This window comes from Myotis nattereri, assembly GCF_964212035.1.
Source record: "Myotis nattereri genome assembly, chromosome: 3".
Lineage (NCBI taxonomy): Eukaryota > Metazoa > Chordata > Mammalia > Chiroptera > Vespertilionidae > Myotis > Myotis nattereri.
The window spans coordinates 8161964-8180747 of NC_138077.1; the positions used below are offsets into that span (position 1 = coordinate 8161964).

At 50.3% G+C, this 18784-nt stretch overlaps 1 protein-coding gene and 1 long non-coding RNA gene across 3 annotated transcripts; one reads left to right on the top strand and one right to left on the bottom strand.

The window, feature by feature from the left end:
* Positions 1 to 2786: 2786 nt before the first annotated feature.
* LOC308516977 lies at positions 2787 to 18784 on the top strand. 2 transcript variants are annotated; one of them, XR_013995792.1, is made up of 4 exons: positions 2787 to 3006; positions 3322 to 3379; positions 17461 to 17578; positions 17972 to 18784. It is a non-coding gene; the product is annotated as an uncharacterized lncRNA (long non-coding RNA). The 2 variants fall into 2 exon arrangements; XR_013995793.1 differs by having other exon boundaries at positions 2844 to 3006; positions 3316 to 3379.
* Positions 12931 to 16270, bottom strand: LOC308516971 (cystatin-B-like). Its single transcript, XM_081088021.1, has 3 exons — positions 16059 to 16270; positions 14085 to 14186; positions 12931 to 13301 (listed from the first exon to the last, which is right to left on the bottom strand). Exons 1-3 carry the CDS (start codon positions 16137 to 16139, stop codon positions 13173 to 13175), a joined length of 312 nt encoding a protein of 103 aa, XP_080944147.1. The 5' UTR covers positions 16140 to 16270; the 3' UTR covers positions 12931 to 13172.

The following is an 18784-nucleotide window of genomic DNA, read 5'->3' on the forward strand; positions in this document are numbered from 1 at the left end:
GGACTGCTTTGCACTTCTCATCTGCAAGACCTGGTCCTGCACCCACCTTGCACCAGCCACTCTGGATGTCACCAGCGTGTGACCCAGGGACATAATGAAGGGCTGAGGTGTGTGAGCAGAGGAGGCACAAAGGAGTCCAGTGATGAGATGCCTCCCAGGGCCTCAGGTTGGGGTGGAAGTGGCATTCCAGCTGCACCCCCTCCCCCATCCAGGGCTGCACCTCAGGGGATGCTGGGCCTCTCCCACCACTGGGTGCTGACTGCAGGAGCAGGCCCAGCCTTGCCTTCTGTAGGCTCCGTGCAGAACCCCGATGGGAGTGGCCCATGAGCAGGTAAGTGGGAGAGGCCCACTTTTCCTGTACCTGCCAGGGAAGAGCCTGGTTTGTAATTCAAGGAAGGGTGGGAGGCCACGTGTGGAGGGGGAGAGACCCCTACAATTCAGTCATAATTGAATGACTGAATGAGTGAATAAGGGGCTACATAGCAAACCTGACAAGCTCTGGGCGCTACTTGGTGAGCCTGAAAGTAACCGCAAAGGTGATTCGATCATAAATACCTAGCTGGGCAGGTCATGCAGGTAATCACATCCTAGGCATATAGCAGGAGTGGGCAACCCCAGGCACGTGTGCCAAACATGGCACGCCAGTAACTTTTGCTGACATGCGAAACCCTCTCTTATAATTTTCCATTAACAATTTTTTTCTTAATATGGACTTTCTTTTATTTTTCAGATAAATTCAGTGTAAGTGCATCTTAGATGAATAAATAATTTTACATAACAAGTTATCTTAAAGACCATAGACATGGATTGCCGAGAGAGGGGAAGAGTAACTTCATGCCTCTGCCTTAACTCTCCCTGCCTTCCTAGATCCGACCAGTGTTTTCGTTTCATCCACATATGCTTGTGAATCTTTGTTCTCAGTGATGAATTTTGTTAAGTCTCATAATTGGAGTAGCCTGATGGATGAAAGTCGTAGCTCATTTATTCCTCTGAATGTCACGAAATATAAACCTGATGTAAAATCTCTGTCATCAGTGATGCAGTAGCAGAAGTCCCACTGATAATATCAAATGGAGTCATAAAGTCTTCTGTCGGACTATCAGTGTACATGTATACATTCAAAAATAAATATATTTTTCATCATCATAACCTGTATTTGTGTCGCTCCAATGAATTTTATTATTTCTTCAAGGTTCTTCACAGACATACCAAGAGATACCAAGAGATACCAAGGAGGTGTAGCATGTTCTCAAAAAATTAGGGTTGGCAAGCAGAAGCATTTTGAGTCAGAGATTTTGCCAGTTTTGGCACGCACTCACAAAAAGGTTGCCCACCCCTGTTCTAGGACTATAGCTTCCTTAGTGAAAGGCCAATCTTTCCCGAAAGCAGCCCTGCCCATTGTTCTTATGCATCTAGGATCAGATACCTTTGACAAGTCCGGGTGAATTTCTTTTCCAAACCCCTTGGAGGCAAAACCACATTGGCACCAGTAATGCTGATGCCCATATACCATCTCTACTTACTGGAAATGTTAACTATCCTGTAGTCACTAATGTAAAGGAAGTGGGTGCTTCTCCATTGTGCTTCCTGGTAGTCGACATTGTACACGTGTTGTCCCAGCTCCTTGCTGGGTGGTAAGTGTGGCCTGTGTGTCTCCACCTGGAGAGGATTCTGGAAGCCTCCTCCCGGTGTCTCCTGGAGTCCCTCTGAATGACCTTTCCCTGTGCTGATTTGCTTTGTGTCCCTTTTCCATAATAAATCATAGCCTTCCATCCTCGTAGCCTAGTAGATCCACAGGCTTGGGGTTCTCTGACACGTGGCCCTTCACAGAAAAAATCTGCTGAGTCCATTCTGCATGAACATAAACACTACATTGTCACACCTAAGAAAATAAACAATTATTCTGCACTATAATCCAACATCCAGTCCATGTGCAAGCTCTCCCAATTGACCCCCAAGTGACATTGAGCTTTTTCTTTGAACCGGGATCCAATCAAGATTTGTATATGCAGCTGAAACCGGTTTGGCTCAGTGGATAGAGCGTCTGCCTGCGGACTGAAGGGTCCCAGGTTCGATTCCGGTCAAGGGCATGTACCTGGGTTGCGGGCACATCCCCAGTAGGAGATGTGCAGGAGGCAGCTGATCGATGTTTCTCTCATCGATGTTTCTAACTATCTCTCTCCCTTCCTCTCTGTAAAAAATCAATAAAATATATTTTTAAGAAAAGATTTGTATATGCAAATATGTAAAGGAGTATATCCTCTCCTTTATACAGGCGTTCATTCCTTCCTTCATCCATGACTTTAAGTCTGTGAAGATGTCTGGATGATTGTCTTGTGAACTGTCCCAGACTAGGGTGGTGACTGTCTTCTGTGCACCCTGCTCAGCCTTCCTGTGTCCTGACAGCTGGGTGCAGCCCTGAAGGCTGGATGAGGGTCAGGTTTGACTGCCCACAGGTGCGGCTGCTGCGTGGGAGGCCCAACGCCCACGCCCGCCCACAGTGTCCGTCTCTTGGGGCGGGGACTGATAGCTTGGACCACCTTCCTTTAGCCCTTGTGCCATTTTCTGATGACTTTCGCCCTGAATCAAAGATTCACTGGGGGCCGCACAGCGTTTTCTCCAATCCTTCCATTTCCTTCTATCTGTGCTCGTTGGCTTTCTTTGCTAAAGAACTTCTGTCCTCAACCAGGTTCAACTACCGCCCCCCTAAAGGCGGGCACACGTTTAGTGACCTTTGAATTACAACTGTCTAGAGCTGTCATTGCGGTCTCCGGCCACTACGGGGCGATGGCGTGCGGCCGGGGCGAGTTCCTCCCAGGCGCCTGTGGTCTGAGAGCGCGCCCGGACAAGGTCGGCCCGGCCGTGTGACGTCACCCCGCGCGACCAGGCGAAGCGCACTGGAGCTGTCCCTGGTACCAGGGTCTCTCAGTGGCGATCGCCATGGTACAGCGGGCTCAGCACCCCCCTGAGATCCAGCTGGCCCAGCGCCTGGCGGGGAACGAGCAGGTGACCCGGGCCCGGGCGGTGAGGAAGCTCCCTGCTCTGGCCTGCCCTCTCTTATTCTCTCCTTCGATGGCCAGCCTCTGTGCTCAGGGCTCAGCCGGATCATGAGGGCAGTGACTCCCTGTTGCAAGGTTCTGCGGGCCCAGCTGTAGAGGGAAGCCCTTCGCAGCAGGGATGCAGCTTGCAGGCCTCATGCACACGGGGCTGCAGCAGCCAGTGAAGCCTGTCTCATGCCGGGTGGGCCGCTGAGTGTGTTGCTAGTTGTGAGGCCTCATTTCTTCAGGGGCCAAAGGAGATTTTTTACTGTTTCAGGCACAGGAGGAACTAGGAAGGACCATCTCCCAGCTCGTCCATGCTTTTCAAACCACAGAGGCACGTGAGTATCCTTACCCCTTGGGAGGCCAGAACCACCGAGTCAGTAGCTTCCACACACAGAAGCCTGGGTTCTAAGATCTAGAGCAAGAGAGAAGTCCCCATGGTAGCTGGTGTCTGCTGGTGCTTATGTGTGAGACACTTCAACTCCTATTAACTCATTTACCTAAAATACACTCAGCTCAAAAGTCCAAAGGGCTAATACCCTACATTTTATTTATTTATTTATTTACTTACTTATATAAAATATATTTTTATTGATTTCAGACAGGAAAGGAGAGGGAAATAGAGAGAAACATCAATGATAGAGAGAATCACTGGACAGCTGCCTCCCGCTCGCCCCCTACTGGGGATCAAGCCCAAACCCTGGCATGTGCTCTTGACTAGAATCAAACCACAGGCCGATTCTCTATCCACTGAGCCAAACCCAATGGGGCAATACCCTACATTTTAAAATTAAAGTGGCAAGCTGGTGTGGTGTTACCAAGCTGCTGCACTGACTCTCATCTGATTGTTGTGAAGTTTGTCAGTGAGCTTTTCCTCTTCTGACCACGATCAGCAGTTCTCAACACTGCCGCTAGCCCATGGGGTCACTTGGGGGTCTTTAGAGTCATTTTTAAATTAAATCTTTATTGTTTACTTTATTACACTTGTTCCTCTTCCCCCCCCCCTAGCTCCCCTCCACCCGGTTCCCACCACCCTCTGCCCTTACCCCCCCCCACTGTCCTCATCCATATGTGTACGATTTTTTCCAGTCTCTTCCCGCACCCCCACACCCCTTTCCCCCATGAGAATAGTCAGTCCACTTTCTTTCTATGCCCTGATTCTATTCTATTCACCAGTTTATTCTGTTCATCAGATTATTTATTCACTTGATTTTTAGATTCACTTGTTGATAGATGTGTATTTGTTGTTCATAATTTGTATCTTTACCTTTTTCTTCTTCCTCTTCTAAAAGGATACCTTTCAGCATTTCATATAATACGGGTTTGGTTGTGATGAACTCCTTTAGCTTTTCCTTATCTGTGAAGCTCTTTATTTGACCTTCAATTCTGAATGATAGCTTTGCTGGATAAAGTAATCTTGGTTGTAGGTTCTTGGTATTCATCACTTTGAATATTTCTTGCTACTCCCTTCTGGCCTTATAGTTTCTGTTGAGAAATCAGCTTACAGTCAAATGGGTACTCCCTTGTAGGTAACTCACTATTTATCTCTTGCTGCTTTGAAGATTCTCTCTTTGTCTTTTGCTCTTGGCATTTCAATTATGATGTGTCTTCATGTGGTCCTGTTTGGATTCCTTTTGTTTGGGGTTCTCTGTGCTTCCTGGACTTGTAAGTCTATTTCTTTCACCAGGTAGGGGAAGTTTTCTGTAATTATTTCTTCAAATAGGTTTTCAATATCTTGCTCTCTCTCTCCTTCTGGCACCTCCATAATTCGGATGTGGGTACACTTGAAGTTGTCCCAGAGGCTCCTTACACTATCTTCATATTTTTGGATTCTTTTTTCTTTTTGTTTTTCTGGTTGGGTGTTTTTTGCTTCTTCCTATTTCAGATCTTTGACTTGATTCTTGCGATCCTCTAGTCTGCTGTTGGAACTCTGTATAATATTCTTTATTTCAGTCAGTGTATGCTTAATTTCTAGTTGGTCCTTTTTCATAACCTCAAGGGTCTCACAAGATTTCTCGAGGGTCTCACTAAATTTATTGGCGGTTTCTAGAAAATCTTGAAAAACTTATAAGTGTGGTTTTGAACTCTATATCCAGTAGTTTGCTTTCCTCCATTTCTGTCATTTGTGTCCTGTTTCTTTGTCTCCGCATTTTTTATACTTCCCTGTGATGATAGAGTGGCTTTCTGTGCTAGGTTTCCTATAGGGCCCAGTGGCTCAGCCTCTCCAATTACCTGAGGTGGGCACTCTTGGTGCACCCCTTAGTGGGCTTTGTGCACAGTCTTGTAGTTAAGCCTTGATTGTTGTAGGTGTATCACTGGGAGGAATTGACCTCCAGGCCAATTGTCTGTGAGAATCAGCTGTGTCTGCAGTGGGAGAACTTCTGTGCTGGAGACACCCTTCTGGGGCAAGACTTACTTCAGTGGGGCTTTGGTGCTCACTGAGTCTGCCCCCTGAGTGTGTCCCTTATGGATCTGAGGAGTTGTAATTGGATGGTCCCACTCTGAACACTGGGTACACTGGCTCTTGGATCTCTAAGGCGGTGCTAATTTAGCTTCTGCCTGAGGCTACCCAGCAGGAGAGATCTGCAGATTCCTCTTCTTTGCTTGGGGTTTGGAGGTGCCCAGATGAGGCCCACCAGTGAAGAAATGCAAGCTTCTGTGGGTCCTTGGGCCTTCTTTTGGAAGTTCTGGGTCTCTCTGACCCAGCTGCAGTTTGTTAGGTGATTTTCAGATTGCAAAGGGCCATGCTTTTCATATGCAAAAGCCTCTGCGAACAGCTTGGGTGCGGCGGGGTCTCAGGGGATCAACAGGGCAGAGCAAACAACTATGGTTGCTCCTCAGGCCTACCCTAAGAGGCCCCACGTCTCAGTGTCCTGGTAATCGCTGCAAGCACCTTGAGAAAGCCGCCCTCGAGTTACGGCCGATGCCAGACAGTCCAGTTTCTCCCCTATGAGTCTGGGTCCCTAGAGACTCACCTGGAACTGGAATTCAGAGCAGTCAGGAGCTTCAGACTCCCTCCTGATTGAAAAAGACAACCACGTCCTCTGTTACCAGCCCTTTCCATGTGAGCCTCCGTACCTCTGCACTTTACTTCCACACCTCCTCTGAGTCTCAGTGTGCTTTTCTCTTCTCTTCTAGTTGTAGAATTTCTACTCAGCCAGCCTTCCTGTGGTTCTGGATGATGTCCGTTTTGTCTTTTAGTTGTATTTTTGAAGTGGTGTGCAAGGCAGCAATTTCCAGTGTTTACCTATGTGGCCATCTGGGTTTAGTCTCTTTAGAGTCTTTTTTTTTCCCCCATTTTTTTAATTAAATCTTTATTGTTCAGATTATTACATTTGTTCCTCTTTTTTCCCCCCATAACTCCCCTCCTCCCAGTTCCCGCCTCACCCTCCGCACTCACTCCCCACCCACTGTCCTCATCCATAGGTGCACGATTTTTGTCCAGTCTCTTCCCGCATCTCCCACACCCCTTTCCCCACCAAGAATAGGCAGTCCATCCCCTTTCTATGTACCTGATTCTATTATAATCACCAGTTCATTCTGTTCATCAGATTATTTATTCACTTGATTCTTAGATTCACTTGTTGATAGATGCATATTTGTTGTTCATAATTTGTATCTTTACCTTTTTCTTCCTCTTCCTCTTCTTAAAGGATACCTTTCAGCATTTCATATAATCCTGGTTTGGTGGTGATGAACTCCTTTAGCTTTTCCTTATCTGTGAAGCTCTTTATCTGACCTTCAATTCTGAATGATAGCTTTGCTGGATAAAGTAATCTTGGTTGTAGGTTCTTGGCATTCATCACTTTGAATATTTCTTTTTTTTTTTTTTTCATTTTCCTTGATTTTTTTTTATTTCTTTTTTCTTTTTCTTTTTTTTTATTGCTTAAAGTATTACAAAGAGTATTACATATGGCTCCTTTCCCCCCCCCCCACCCCCCGCCCTTGACAATCCCCTGGCCTCCCCTACCCCCCAGTGTCTTTTTTTCCCTTTTTTTTATTATTAGTTAAGGTATTACAAATGTGTCCACATCCCCCCCATTAACCCCCAACCTCACCCCCACACACAAACTCCACTTTGAATATTTCTTGCCACTCCCTTCTGGCCTGTAAAGTTTCTGTTGAGAAATCAGCTAACAGTCGTATGGGTATTCCCTTGTAGGTAACTGAGTTTCTTTCTCTTGCTGCTTTGAAGATTCTCTCTTTGTCTTTTGCTCTTGGCATTTCAATTATGATGTGTCTTGGTGTGGTCCTCTTTGGATTCCTTTTGTTTGGGGTCTGTGCTTCCTGGACTTGTAAGTCTATTTCTTTCACCAGGTAGGGGAAGTTTTCTGTAATTATTTCTTCAAATAGGTTTTCAATATCTTGCTCTCTCTCATCTTCTGGCACCCCTATAATTCTGATGTTGGTACGCCTGAAGCTGTCCCAGAGGCTCCTTACACTATCTTCGTATTTTCGGATTCTTTTTTCATTTTGCTTTTCCGGTTGGGTGTTTTTTGCTTCTTCACATTTCAATTCTTTGACTTGATTCTTGCGCTCCTCTGGTCTGCTGTTGGAACTCTGTATAATATTCTTTATTTCAGTCAGTGTATGCTTAATTTCTGGTTGGTTCTTTATCACAACATCGAGGGTCTCATTAGATTTCTTGAGGATCTCACTACATTTATCGGTAGTTTTTAGAAAATTATTGAAAGACCTTAAAAGTGTGGTTTTGAGCTCTATATCTTCCATTTCTGACATCTGCTTTCTGTTTCTTTGTCTCCGCATTTTTTATGCTTTCTCGGTGCAACTCCTAGTGGTCTCTATGCGCAGTGTTGTTGTAGTTAAGCCTAGATTGTTGTAGGTAATACTGGCGGGGATTTGACCTCCAGGCCAACTGGCTGTGAGAATCAGCTGTGTCTGCAGTGAGAGAACTTCTGTCCTCTAGGAAGGTGCTAATCTAGCCTTTGCCTGAGGCTATCCGGCAAATGGCTCTGTGCAGGGCTTGGGCGGGGCGGGTCGCACAGGATCAACAGGGTGGGCCGGAGCAAGCAGTTATGGCTTCTCTCAGTCCCATCCCCAGGGGCTCTGCCTCTCTGAGTCCCAGCACCCGCTTCAAACCTCGGAGAGAAAGCTGCCTTCGAGTTCCTACCAAAGTCAGACAGTCCCGCTTCTCCTGTTTGAGTCTGGGTCCCTAAAGACTCGCCCGGATCTGGAACTCAGAGTTTTCAACTCCCTCCCGATTGAAAACGCCAACCATGCCCTCAGCCACCAGTCTGCTCTGCATGCACTCTGCACCTTAGTATTTGACTTCAGCCCTGTGCCTCCTCTGAGTCTCGGTATGCGTTTCTGTTTCCTCCTAGTTGTAGGACTTCCACTCAGCCAGCGTTCCTGTGGTTCTGGGTGATGTCCGTTCCGTCTTTTAGTTGTATTTTTGAAGTAGTCGTTCGAGGCAGCAAACTCCAGCGTTAACCTATGCCGCCATCTTGGTTCCCCTCAGCTCGGGCATCTTAATCTGCTCTTTAGAGTCTTGATGTCCAGACCCTCCTGTCCTTAAATGGACTCTGAGGGCGCGGCCTAGGCACCAGCATTTGCCTCCCTCTGTTGCTCTAAGGGTAGCCAGCGCCGAGAAGCATCACTGGCATAGGCACTAGGACCATTGCTAGTGGTTTAGTTCAGACTGAAATAGGCAAAGGATCAAAATTTACTGGGGGTGGGGGGCATGCACAGAAATCACAGAAACTACTTTCTCAACTTGGCAGAGTCTTACTGCATTGGAGTCATTAGTGGAGGAGAATATCTACCTTCTGTACTTTTACCTTCTCAGAACCTGCAGAAGAGTGTGCTCTGCAAAAGGCAAAGTATAGAGTGTTCACCTAGTGACACAGGAAGGAGTCAGTGAACGCAGGCCCGTCCAGTGCTGAGCCATCTGATCAGCTCTTTGCTGTTGGGGAAGCCTGTAACGGGAGAGAAGAGATGCCCTTTGTGTCCTGGTGTCAGGGTGTGGGCAGGGCTGGTTTCTCCGGAGGCCTCTTTCTTCGGCATGAAGATGCTGTCTTCTCCCTGCGTCCTCACGTGATTGCCCCTCCGTGTCTGTGTCCTGATCCCATCTTATAAGGACACAGTCTGATTGGATGAAGTCCCACACAGTGACCTTGTTGTGTCTTAACTACCTCTTTAAAGACCATATCTATAATAATAATCCACACTAATAAAATACAAATATCCTAATTGATAGTACCTTTGCTACACCTTAAGCCACACCCACCATCCAAGCAGAGTGACTATATGCAAATTAACCCAATCAAGATGGCGGCCAGCATCCATGGAGCTGGAGGAAGTAGGAGGCTTGGTTGCCACAATGATGGAGGAAGCCAAGCTTCCCCTCTGCGGCGGCCAGCTCTGAGCTCTACTCAAAGCAACAACGTTTCAATTATAGAAGGTCAATAAACCCCAGATACCTGCTTTCAGCTGGCCATGGCCACGGATCTTGAGTGAGCAGTAGTCTTCCCTCCTGGCTGCCCTGGCCGGCTCTGAGCTCCTCTCAAAGCTACAAAGTTTCAATTATAGAAGGTAAATAACTCCCAGAGTAAAAAAAAAAAGAAAAAAGAAAAAAAGGAGAGGCTGAGAGCTTCCATTGCAGGGCTTGGCCTGCCTGAAAATGGCCCTCAGCCCCTCTCCCAGACTGGCCAGGAACCCCAGTGGGACCCCCCACCCTAAAGGGGGTGTGGCCAGCGTGAAAACAGCCATCAGCCCCTCACCCAGGCTGGCCAGGCACCCCAGTGGGGAACCCCACCCTGAAAGGGGTGTGACCAGCTGCAAATAGCCATCAGCCCCTCATCCAGGCTGGCTGGCACCCTAGTGGGGACCCCCACCCTGAAGGGTGCATGAGCAGCCTGCAGACTCCCATCAGCCCCTCACTCAGGCTGGCCAGGCACCCCAGCGGGACCCCCACCCTGATCTGGGACACCCTTCAGGTCAAACCCGCGGCCCCCACCATGTGCCAGGCCTCTATCCTATATAATGAAAGGGTAATATGAAAACTGACCCTAACAGCAGAATGACTGTGAATGACTGGTCACTATGACACACAATGACCACCAGGGGGCAGACGCTTAGTGCAGGAGCTGCCCCCTGGAGGTCTGTATGCTCCCACAGGGGGAACTCTGCTCAGCCACAAGCCAGGATGATGGCTGCCAGTACAGTGGTGGTGGGAACCTTTCCCGCCTTCTCAGCAGCACTAAGGATGTCCAACTGCAGCTTAGGCCTGCTCCCTGCTGGCAAGAAGACATCCACCGAGGACTGCTGGTCTGCCAGAGGGATGTCTGACTGCCAGCTTGGGACCGATCCCCCAGGGAGCGGGCCTAAGCCAGCAGGTGGACATCCTCCGAGGGGTCCCGGACTGTAAGAGGGCAAAGGCTGGGCTGAGGGACACCACCAAGTGCACAACTTTTTGTGCGACGATCCTCTAGTCTATAATAATAAAAACATAATATGCTAAGTAGACCAGAGGTCTGGACGAAGCTGGGGCTGCCAGGGAAACCCAGGTCCTGGGTGCCAGAGGGAAGCCGGTGCTGGCAGCCAGGGGAAGAAAAGCCTACTCTTACATGAATTTTCATGCATTGGGCCTCTAGTATACATTATATACATATATTTATATATATATATATATATATATATATATATATATATATATATATATATATATTGATTTCAGAGAGGGAGAGAGAGAGAGAGAAACATCAATGATGATAATCATCGATTGTCTGCCTCCTACAAACACCTTCACTGGGGATACAGCCTACAGTCTTGGCATGTGCCCTGTCCTAGAATCAAGCTGACCTTGTTCATAAGTCAATGCTCAACCATTGAACCATGCTGGCCAGGCAAATATCTCCCTCTTAAAGAAAGGGCCTGCCTTGCCCTGCCCATCATGCCCCAAGTCCCCTCCCCGCCAACCCACTCTGGTGCCATACCCACTCCGGGTTCCTGCAAGACCTGCCATGGGATCAGGAGGGTGGGGCTCTCTTTCCTGGCCCATCCCTGCTAGATTGTAAGGACAAGCTCTAGTCATCGATCAGGTGTCACTGCCCCTTCTGGGTTCTAATTCCTTCACACCTGGGTGGTGACAGCTCTGGTCCTACTAGCCCAGCAGGTACTATACACCCTCACACATTTTGTAGATAAATCCTCTGGTCATCCCCAAGTAACAGGCTTTGTGAGAAAGGCAAGGAGAGGGCGGGAGGTCGCGGCATCTGCTTTGTGTCGGAAGCGCCTGACTCTGCCTCTCAAACCCACGCTGACCGCCCTGTGCTGCTTAGCGGTCCCTGCCTGGACAGCTGGAGAGTTAGGGCCTGTGACTCTCAAGGGCGGGCGGGTCCCTTTGTCGCTGTCTTCTTGGTGCTGGGGAAATAGATGGCACTGACCAGTGACTTGAGTGCTTAGTAAAAGGAGTGGGGTGGTCAGCACCCCAGGACGACAAAGAGGGAAGGGGCGCCATTACTAGCTTAGCCTGAAGGGCTCACTGGCAGGCCAAGTACCAGGACCCAAAAAGCATCCTGTAGAAGAGAGGTCGCTGCCAGGAGACCCCGAGGTGGTCCCTGCAGCAAGTGCTGGAGAACGAATGGCGAGGGCGAACCCACAGGTCAGCACCCAGAGCCCAGGGTGGGCAGAGGAGAGGCTGGGCAGACGGAAGAGCTCAAGCCCAGCATTGGTTCCCCAAATCCTCTGCCAAGGGGTCCCCCAGACTGGCTGTGGTTGACTGTCTTGTGCTATGTTTTTAGTGAGGTGAAATTCACAGGAAGGAAGTACACCTGAGTCACTTCAATTGCACAGCCCAGGGCATTTGTACCTCCCAGCCATGTGTAACTGTCTCCCCTTTCCTGTCACAGATGCCTCATCACCCTGGGCACAACCCACACCCGTTAAGCAATCACCCATTTCTAACCAGGCGGAGCAGGGCGTGGCTGTCAGCTCTGCTTAGCCCCCTCAATGCCATTTCCCCTGCCGGTCCCTGAAAGTCCCAGGTGGGAATGGTGTTCCGTCTTCTGTTCAGTGCACAGTTGCTTGACATGAAGAGGGTGTTATGAAAGTTTTATTCTTCCAGTTCATGGAGGGACGGGGACGCACACAGCTCACTGTGCAGAGATTTCTCAGTGCTGCTCTCCAGGCTCCGCATGCTCACCGCCCCGCCCTTCCACGCTCCTCATGACCTCAGGTCACAGACAAAACGCCACATGCCCCAGGGGAGCCGAGTGGGCTTCAGGAATGTCAGACCAACATTAACCTTCAGGAACACATATTCTACCTTGACCCTGAGCCACACAGATAGAAATTTCACCCAACAGTCATTACTCCTATGATGTCAGGGGCACTCTTTTTAATCTATTTCACACAAACACGGGGCAAACCAACCAGGCACTGACCGCACTGACGGGCAGGACCCTGTTGAAACGGGCCCTTCCAGAGGCTCAGGCTTTGAGCAGGTGCCACAGCTCAGGGATGAGCGGCACCGCCTCCCAGGCCGCCGGTTCTGAGCAGCTGTGCAGCAGGATTGTGCAACACTTTGGTCCGTGCCGTGTCATTGCTGCTACGGAAACTATGACTGAGCACATCTGGAACTCATGGTCTAGACCCGGGTTTACTCGCATCCTTTTACTTAAGGGGGCAACCGAGGCCTGGAGACAGGACGCAGAGTCCACGCAGCGGAGTCCAGAGCTGTAGTTGGAGCGACTCCTGGGGTTCTAGGTCGACCACCCACTTGCTCGGACCTGGGGCAGCCCCGCTGGGCTCTCCTGCTCAGGTGGAGGGCCTCAGGCCCAGGGCGTGGCCGTGAAAGACCTTTGTAAACAGGGCTAGTGGTGGTTATGGTTTCAGATGAAGAACAAAACCCACAGCAAAGGAAGAAATTTGCAAAATCTTCAAAATGTATTTATTTAGGGATCATCTAAGCCCTCTTGGAAAGCAATTTAGTTAAGATCATTGATTGGGAGGAAAATCACGCTGTTAAAGTCAGAAGCAGAAACACCAGATTGGTGCAGAGCAGCCCCTCCAGCGAAAGTGCACAGATTAGAGACGTTGTACATTTCTGACTCCAACACGGGAACACGTGACAGAGAACCACGTGGTGAAGGTTCAGTTCAAAATCCAGAACTAGAAATAGTCCAGCTCGTCCTGCTTGGTCTTGTTGGTCTGATAACTATCCAAGGCCAAGGCCTTGTTTTCATGAGGGAGACTTTCAAACACTCGAAGGTGCACGAAGTCATCATCTGCAACTTGAACCTGCAAAGAGAGTCGAGTGAGGGGGGCAGGTGCTGCCTCTGACCCCAAGTCCCTGTGCCTGACGGACTGTGTGAGAAAGGCCCTGAGAGCCTGGAGGCCCAGTCCCTTCAGGGTAGCGGTTCTCAACCTGTGGGTCGCGACCCCTTTGGTGGTCGAACGACCCTTTCAGAGGGGTCGCCCTAAGACCATTCTGCATATCAGATATTTACATTACGATTCATAACAGTATCAACATGACAGTTATGAAGTAGCAACGAAAATAATTTTATGGTTGGGACACAACAAGAAGAACTGTATTTAAAGGGCCAGAAGGTTGAGAACCCCTGCTTCAGGGCATTCCCATCTTCCTCTTTTGGGCGTAGCAGGTGCCCATCACCCCAGCCAGCACCCCTGGCACGCTACATTCCCTCCGCAGAGCCCTTAGTTGCCTGCAAGGCTCAGTCCTCTCCTCCATGGAGGCCTGCAGGAGTGCATGCACACTCCTTTTATTTTATTATTTTAAAAACATTTTTATTAATTTTTTAGAGAGAAAGAGAGAGGGAGTGGTACATCGACTGATTGCCTCCTGCATGCGCTCCAACTGTGCCCAGGAATCCAACCTGCAACCCAGGTACCTGCCCTTGACCGGGAACAATCCTGAGGCCCTTTGGTGTGTAGGCTGACGCTCTATCCAATCAGCCACACCAGCTAGGGCTACAGGAACCCCCTTCTCACCCCTGTCCGACCCTGTAAGTCCCCCATTTCCCCACATCTGCATGAGCACCCCTGTAGCGGACACTCCACCTTGATGAAGTAGTTAGTCCCCGCGACCACCTGGCTCATGTACTCCGTGGCCTTGAAAGTGGGGTACTTCTTGTTTTCCTTCTCCTCCAGCTGGGACTTCACCTGGGGGGCAGGAGAGAGGGGAACTCAGTGTCTCCTTCCTGCAAGAGCGACTGACACGGGAGCTGCGGCCTCATGTCAGATGTTACAAGCTGACCCCTAAGGGCCCCCTTTACGGATTATTCCTCGCAATCAGGTCCAAGCCTGTCAAACCCGTGGCCGGCAGGAGGCCTGTGGCCTGCCCGCGCCTTCAGGGAGGGGCCCTAACCAGGGATAAGAATGGAGGGAGAATGGAGTCAGCAGCTGACAGGAGGGAGGGTCAGGAAGGGAGAAGGCAGGCCCCTCCTGCCCCTCCTGTGCCCTCGGCATGCGGCTGGCAGGGTTCTCACTGCAGGCCTACCTGTGTCTCAGTGCTCACCTGTCGTGCAAGGTGCCATGTCTGGTCCGCAGGGATCTGACCCTGCGGATTGTGGACAAGCCTACGGGGATGAGTGACACACACAAACGCACACAGGAGTCTGGGGAGGAATGGCCTCCCTCTTGGCCAGTTTCAGGAGTGGAGGCAGGAATGGTGAGAAGACCCAAATGCAGGCGATGGGACTGGGCATGTGGCAGCCTCCAGGCCCTGCCCGTGGTGACAGTTCACTGATAGTACTGTGGACCGGGAGAAAGCTGGGCTGTACTAGAGCCAAGGGGAGCAGGAAAGGCCTGGGGATGGTGAGGAAGTTGCCAGTTACCACCCTCAAGGGGCCAGGAGACTGCAGAGGGTCAGGGAAGGCCCAGGTCGGACTGGTGGGCCCTACTTGAGGAGGCTGAGCCAGAATTGGGGACTTTGACATCCTCTGGCCAGGGCTCCCCCTATGGCCTCTGTTCTCCACACCTGCAGCCCAGAGAGCTGGCGGAGTCAGAACCCGAGGCAGCAAGAGGGTGTCCCTGCCCTGTCCTCTAGGAGCCACAGGCAAGCCTGCCCTCAGAACTGCCTCCCAGCGGCCATGGTGACCGCCCTCTTACTTGTCACTTTCAAGTGACCAGCACCACATCAGGGATCCCCGAGACAGCCACTCGTCTCTCCTGAGCTGATGCCCATTCACAGTTCACGGAGCAAGTGAAGAATTCCTTAGGCCTGGGACCCGGGAACCTCGGGAGAGGCTGGGCTCCGGAGCTGTGTGGGAGAGGATCCTCGCCAAACCTGGCTCACCACGAAGTCCCTACAAATTCATCATTTTCAAAGTCTCATGGGACGGACTCACCGTCCTTTACTGTGGTCAGATGGTCTAAAGTTTAGACCCTCTCATTAGTTGACAGAGCCAAATATCAACAGGACAACAATTGAAATTTCTTTTGAGAGCCAAATTTTTTAAACTTAAACTATATAGGTAGGTACATTGTTATTAACTTAATTAGGGTTCTCCTAAGGCTTAGGAAGAGCCACACTCAAGGGGCCCTAGGGCTGAATGCGCCTCTCCAGCCGCAGTTTGCCGACCACGATGTTAGGGAAGCCGCAGGTCTGTTGGACTTTGTGTCTTCTCAGAACCTGAGCCTTCCTGTGGCCCCACCCTCCCACCTTCCCCAGAACCTTCGGTGAAGGCCCCCCAGTGATGCCCACTTTACAGACGAGGAAAATGAGGCACAGGAGTCAAGCGCTGCCCAGGTCTGAACCAGGCTCTGCCTCTGCATCCCAGCCTGGTGTCTGTTTTTGTTTTACTTGCACAAGGAGCACTGGAATAAGGCAGGGCGGAAGTTAGGACCCCTGCATACCCTGCCCCAGCTTCACTGACCGGAACCGCCCGAGGACAAGCACACCAGGCCCTTCCCTCTAGACGCTGAGGCCCAGGGTCCCTGTCCCAGCTCAATACCCTCCGCGTCCCAGCGGGCGCTGCCCCTGTGCGGACAGGGTGGGACTCGACCAGGGCTAGGGAGGACCAGGCCGCCTACCTTGTCGGCGATGGCCTGGATCTTGGAGGTGGCGGGCCGGCTCTCGGAGGTCCCACCAAGCGTAGGTACGGGAGCGCTCATGGCGGAGCAGCGGGCACAGAGCACCAGGCACAGAAGGGAAGAGCAGCGGGCACAGAGCAGTGGCCTGTGAGTGAGATTAACAGCGAAGGCAGAGCGAGGGTTTTAACTGTGAGCATGGCCCTCCTTCTGTCATAAGTCCTGGGCTCAGGTGACGCGGGGCGGAAGCACCCGGGGGCGGGGAGGAGGGTTGTCAAAGTGGGAGGGGCTGGGGGCAGCGCCGGTTAGGGGTGGGGTGGGGTGGGGCATAGGAGTGATGTAGGGCGGGGGGAGCTGGGCAAGGGACTGGCATCTTGCACAATCAGGTCCCCCCGGAGGGCGCCGCCTGGGGACCACTGGCGTGCGCTGCAGTGCGTGTGCCCTGTTTGGTGTTGGTCTTATTGGCCTTGGAGACAAGCCGGGGAGGTATCCAGCTCTGCGCGCCTCCAAAAAGTGCCACTTCCGCTTGTGGATTTTGTTGAGCGGAGGGCGATCCAGACCCAGCCACGGGGTGGGGAGGACTCCCACCTTTCCCTCCTGGCATTCAGGAAGGCCCTGGCCGGGGTGGTCAGTCCTTTGCAGCTTTCTCCTGTGCACCAAAGGGTCCTGGGTTCAACTTCGGGTTCCATATCCCCCTGGGCCCTAAACTGGAGACAACTGATCAATGTTTCTCTCTCACATTGATGTTTCTCTGTTGCTCTCCCTCTCCCCTCCTCTCTCTAAACTAAAGGGGGGAACAAAAATCAAATGATTATATTAAAATCATGTAGGTGGGGAGCCTGGTCCAGAGAGAGCAAAGATCAGAGATAACTTTTTAAAATCTGAGACTCACCTGCATGGCTGGGCAGACAGCTGGTTACCAAACATCTGCTCTTCCCATCTTCCTGTGATTTGTCCTCCTCCCTGTGAAGCTGCAAATCCACATCCCAGGCCTTAGCTCTGGAAGCTATGACCTCCGCTGCCACACCCCTGCAGGGCAGGATCCAGGTGGTGGAGACCCAGAGTTGAGTGGGAGCTGGACCTGAGAGTCCCCAAGAGCAGGAGGGAGAGAAGTCTGTGCCCACTGGACTCCAGAAGGAGCTGGGGGACAGAGACTGCCAGGGCATCTTGGAGTCCAGGACCAGGCCTGACTGGCCTCACTCCCCAGTGCATGGGACTGCTTTGCACTTCTCATCTGCAAGACGTGGTCCAGCACCCACCTTGCACCAGCGTGTGACCCAGGGACATAGTGAAGGGCTGACGTGTGTAAGCAGAGGAGGAACAAGGGAGTCCAATGATGAGATGCCTCCCAGGGCCTCAGGTTGGGGTGGAAGTGGCATTCCAGCTGCACCTCTCCCCCATCCAGGGCTGCACCTCAGGGGCTGCTAGGCCTCTCCCACCACTGGGTGCTGACTGCAGGAGCAGGCCCAGCCTTGCCTTCTGTAGGCTACGTGCGGAACCCATTAGGAGTGGCCCATGAACAGGTAAGTGGGAGAGGCCAGCTTTTCCTGTACCTGCCAGGGAAGAGCCTGGTTTGTAATTCAAGGAAGGCTGGGAGGCCAGGTGTGGAAGGGAAGGAGAGACCCCTACAATTCAGTCATAATTGAATGAATGAATGAATGAATGAATGAATGTGTGAATGAAAAAGGGGCTACATAGCAGACCTGATAAGCTCTGGGCGCTGGTTGGTGAGCCTGAAAGTGACCACAAAGGTGATTCCTTCATAAATTCCTAGCTGGGCAGGTCTTGGGGGTAATCACATCCTAGGCTAGCTGTGGGCAACCCCTGGCACCCATGCCAAACATGGCATGCCAGTAACATTTGCTGGCACACGAAACCCTCTCTTATAATCTTCCATTTACAATTTTTGTGAACAGATGAATGACTTAAATGTTCAATTACAAGTAACTGGCAAGACACTTGATGTTACGTTTGGTTTCATAAAGGCTTTTGAAAAGAAACTGGACGTCTTTCAGAGGGTTGTGGATGGTGTGAGATTTAGATATTTCCCAAAAGTCAAGAGGCACATCAAAGACCTCCTAAAGACCTTCTGTCAAAGCCTTCAAAAGCTGTTTTTAAACATCATCGAGTCAACTATTGAGCAGTTCTTCTCAAGATTTGCGAAATTTGGAAAAATGGAAGAGACAGCAAAATTCATGAGGTTTCCAGACAGCATGAAATTGGAGGACCTAAACTTACAAATGTTTTCATGGATAGACATAGCTGACTGAAATGCAATTGATTGGATTTCAGAGTAGCTCAATTTGGAAGCAGAAATTTATTGACCTTAGAATTGACTTGGAAAACATTGAAAGAAAGGGGTTAGAGACAGGAGTACCAGAGAGAAGTGTTGAAAATGAACTATTGAGGACTTGGAATGCGATTCCAGAAAATTTTTTCTGTTTCAAAAACTTGGCAACAGCGTAACTCTCCATGTTTTCATCCACATATATTTGTGAATCTTTGTTCTCAGTGATTAATTGTGTTAAGTCTCGTAATAGGAATAGCCTCATGGATGAAAGTAGTAGCTCGTGCATATCTCTGAAGATCATGAAATATATAAAATCTCTGTCATCAGTGATGCAGCAGCAAAAGTCCCACTGATAATATCGAACGGACTTATAAAGTTTTCTGTCCGAGTATCAGTGTACATGTATACATTAAAAAATAAATGTATTTTTCATCATCAT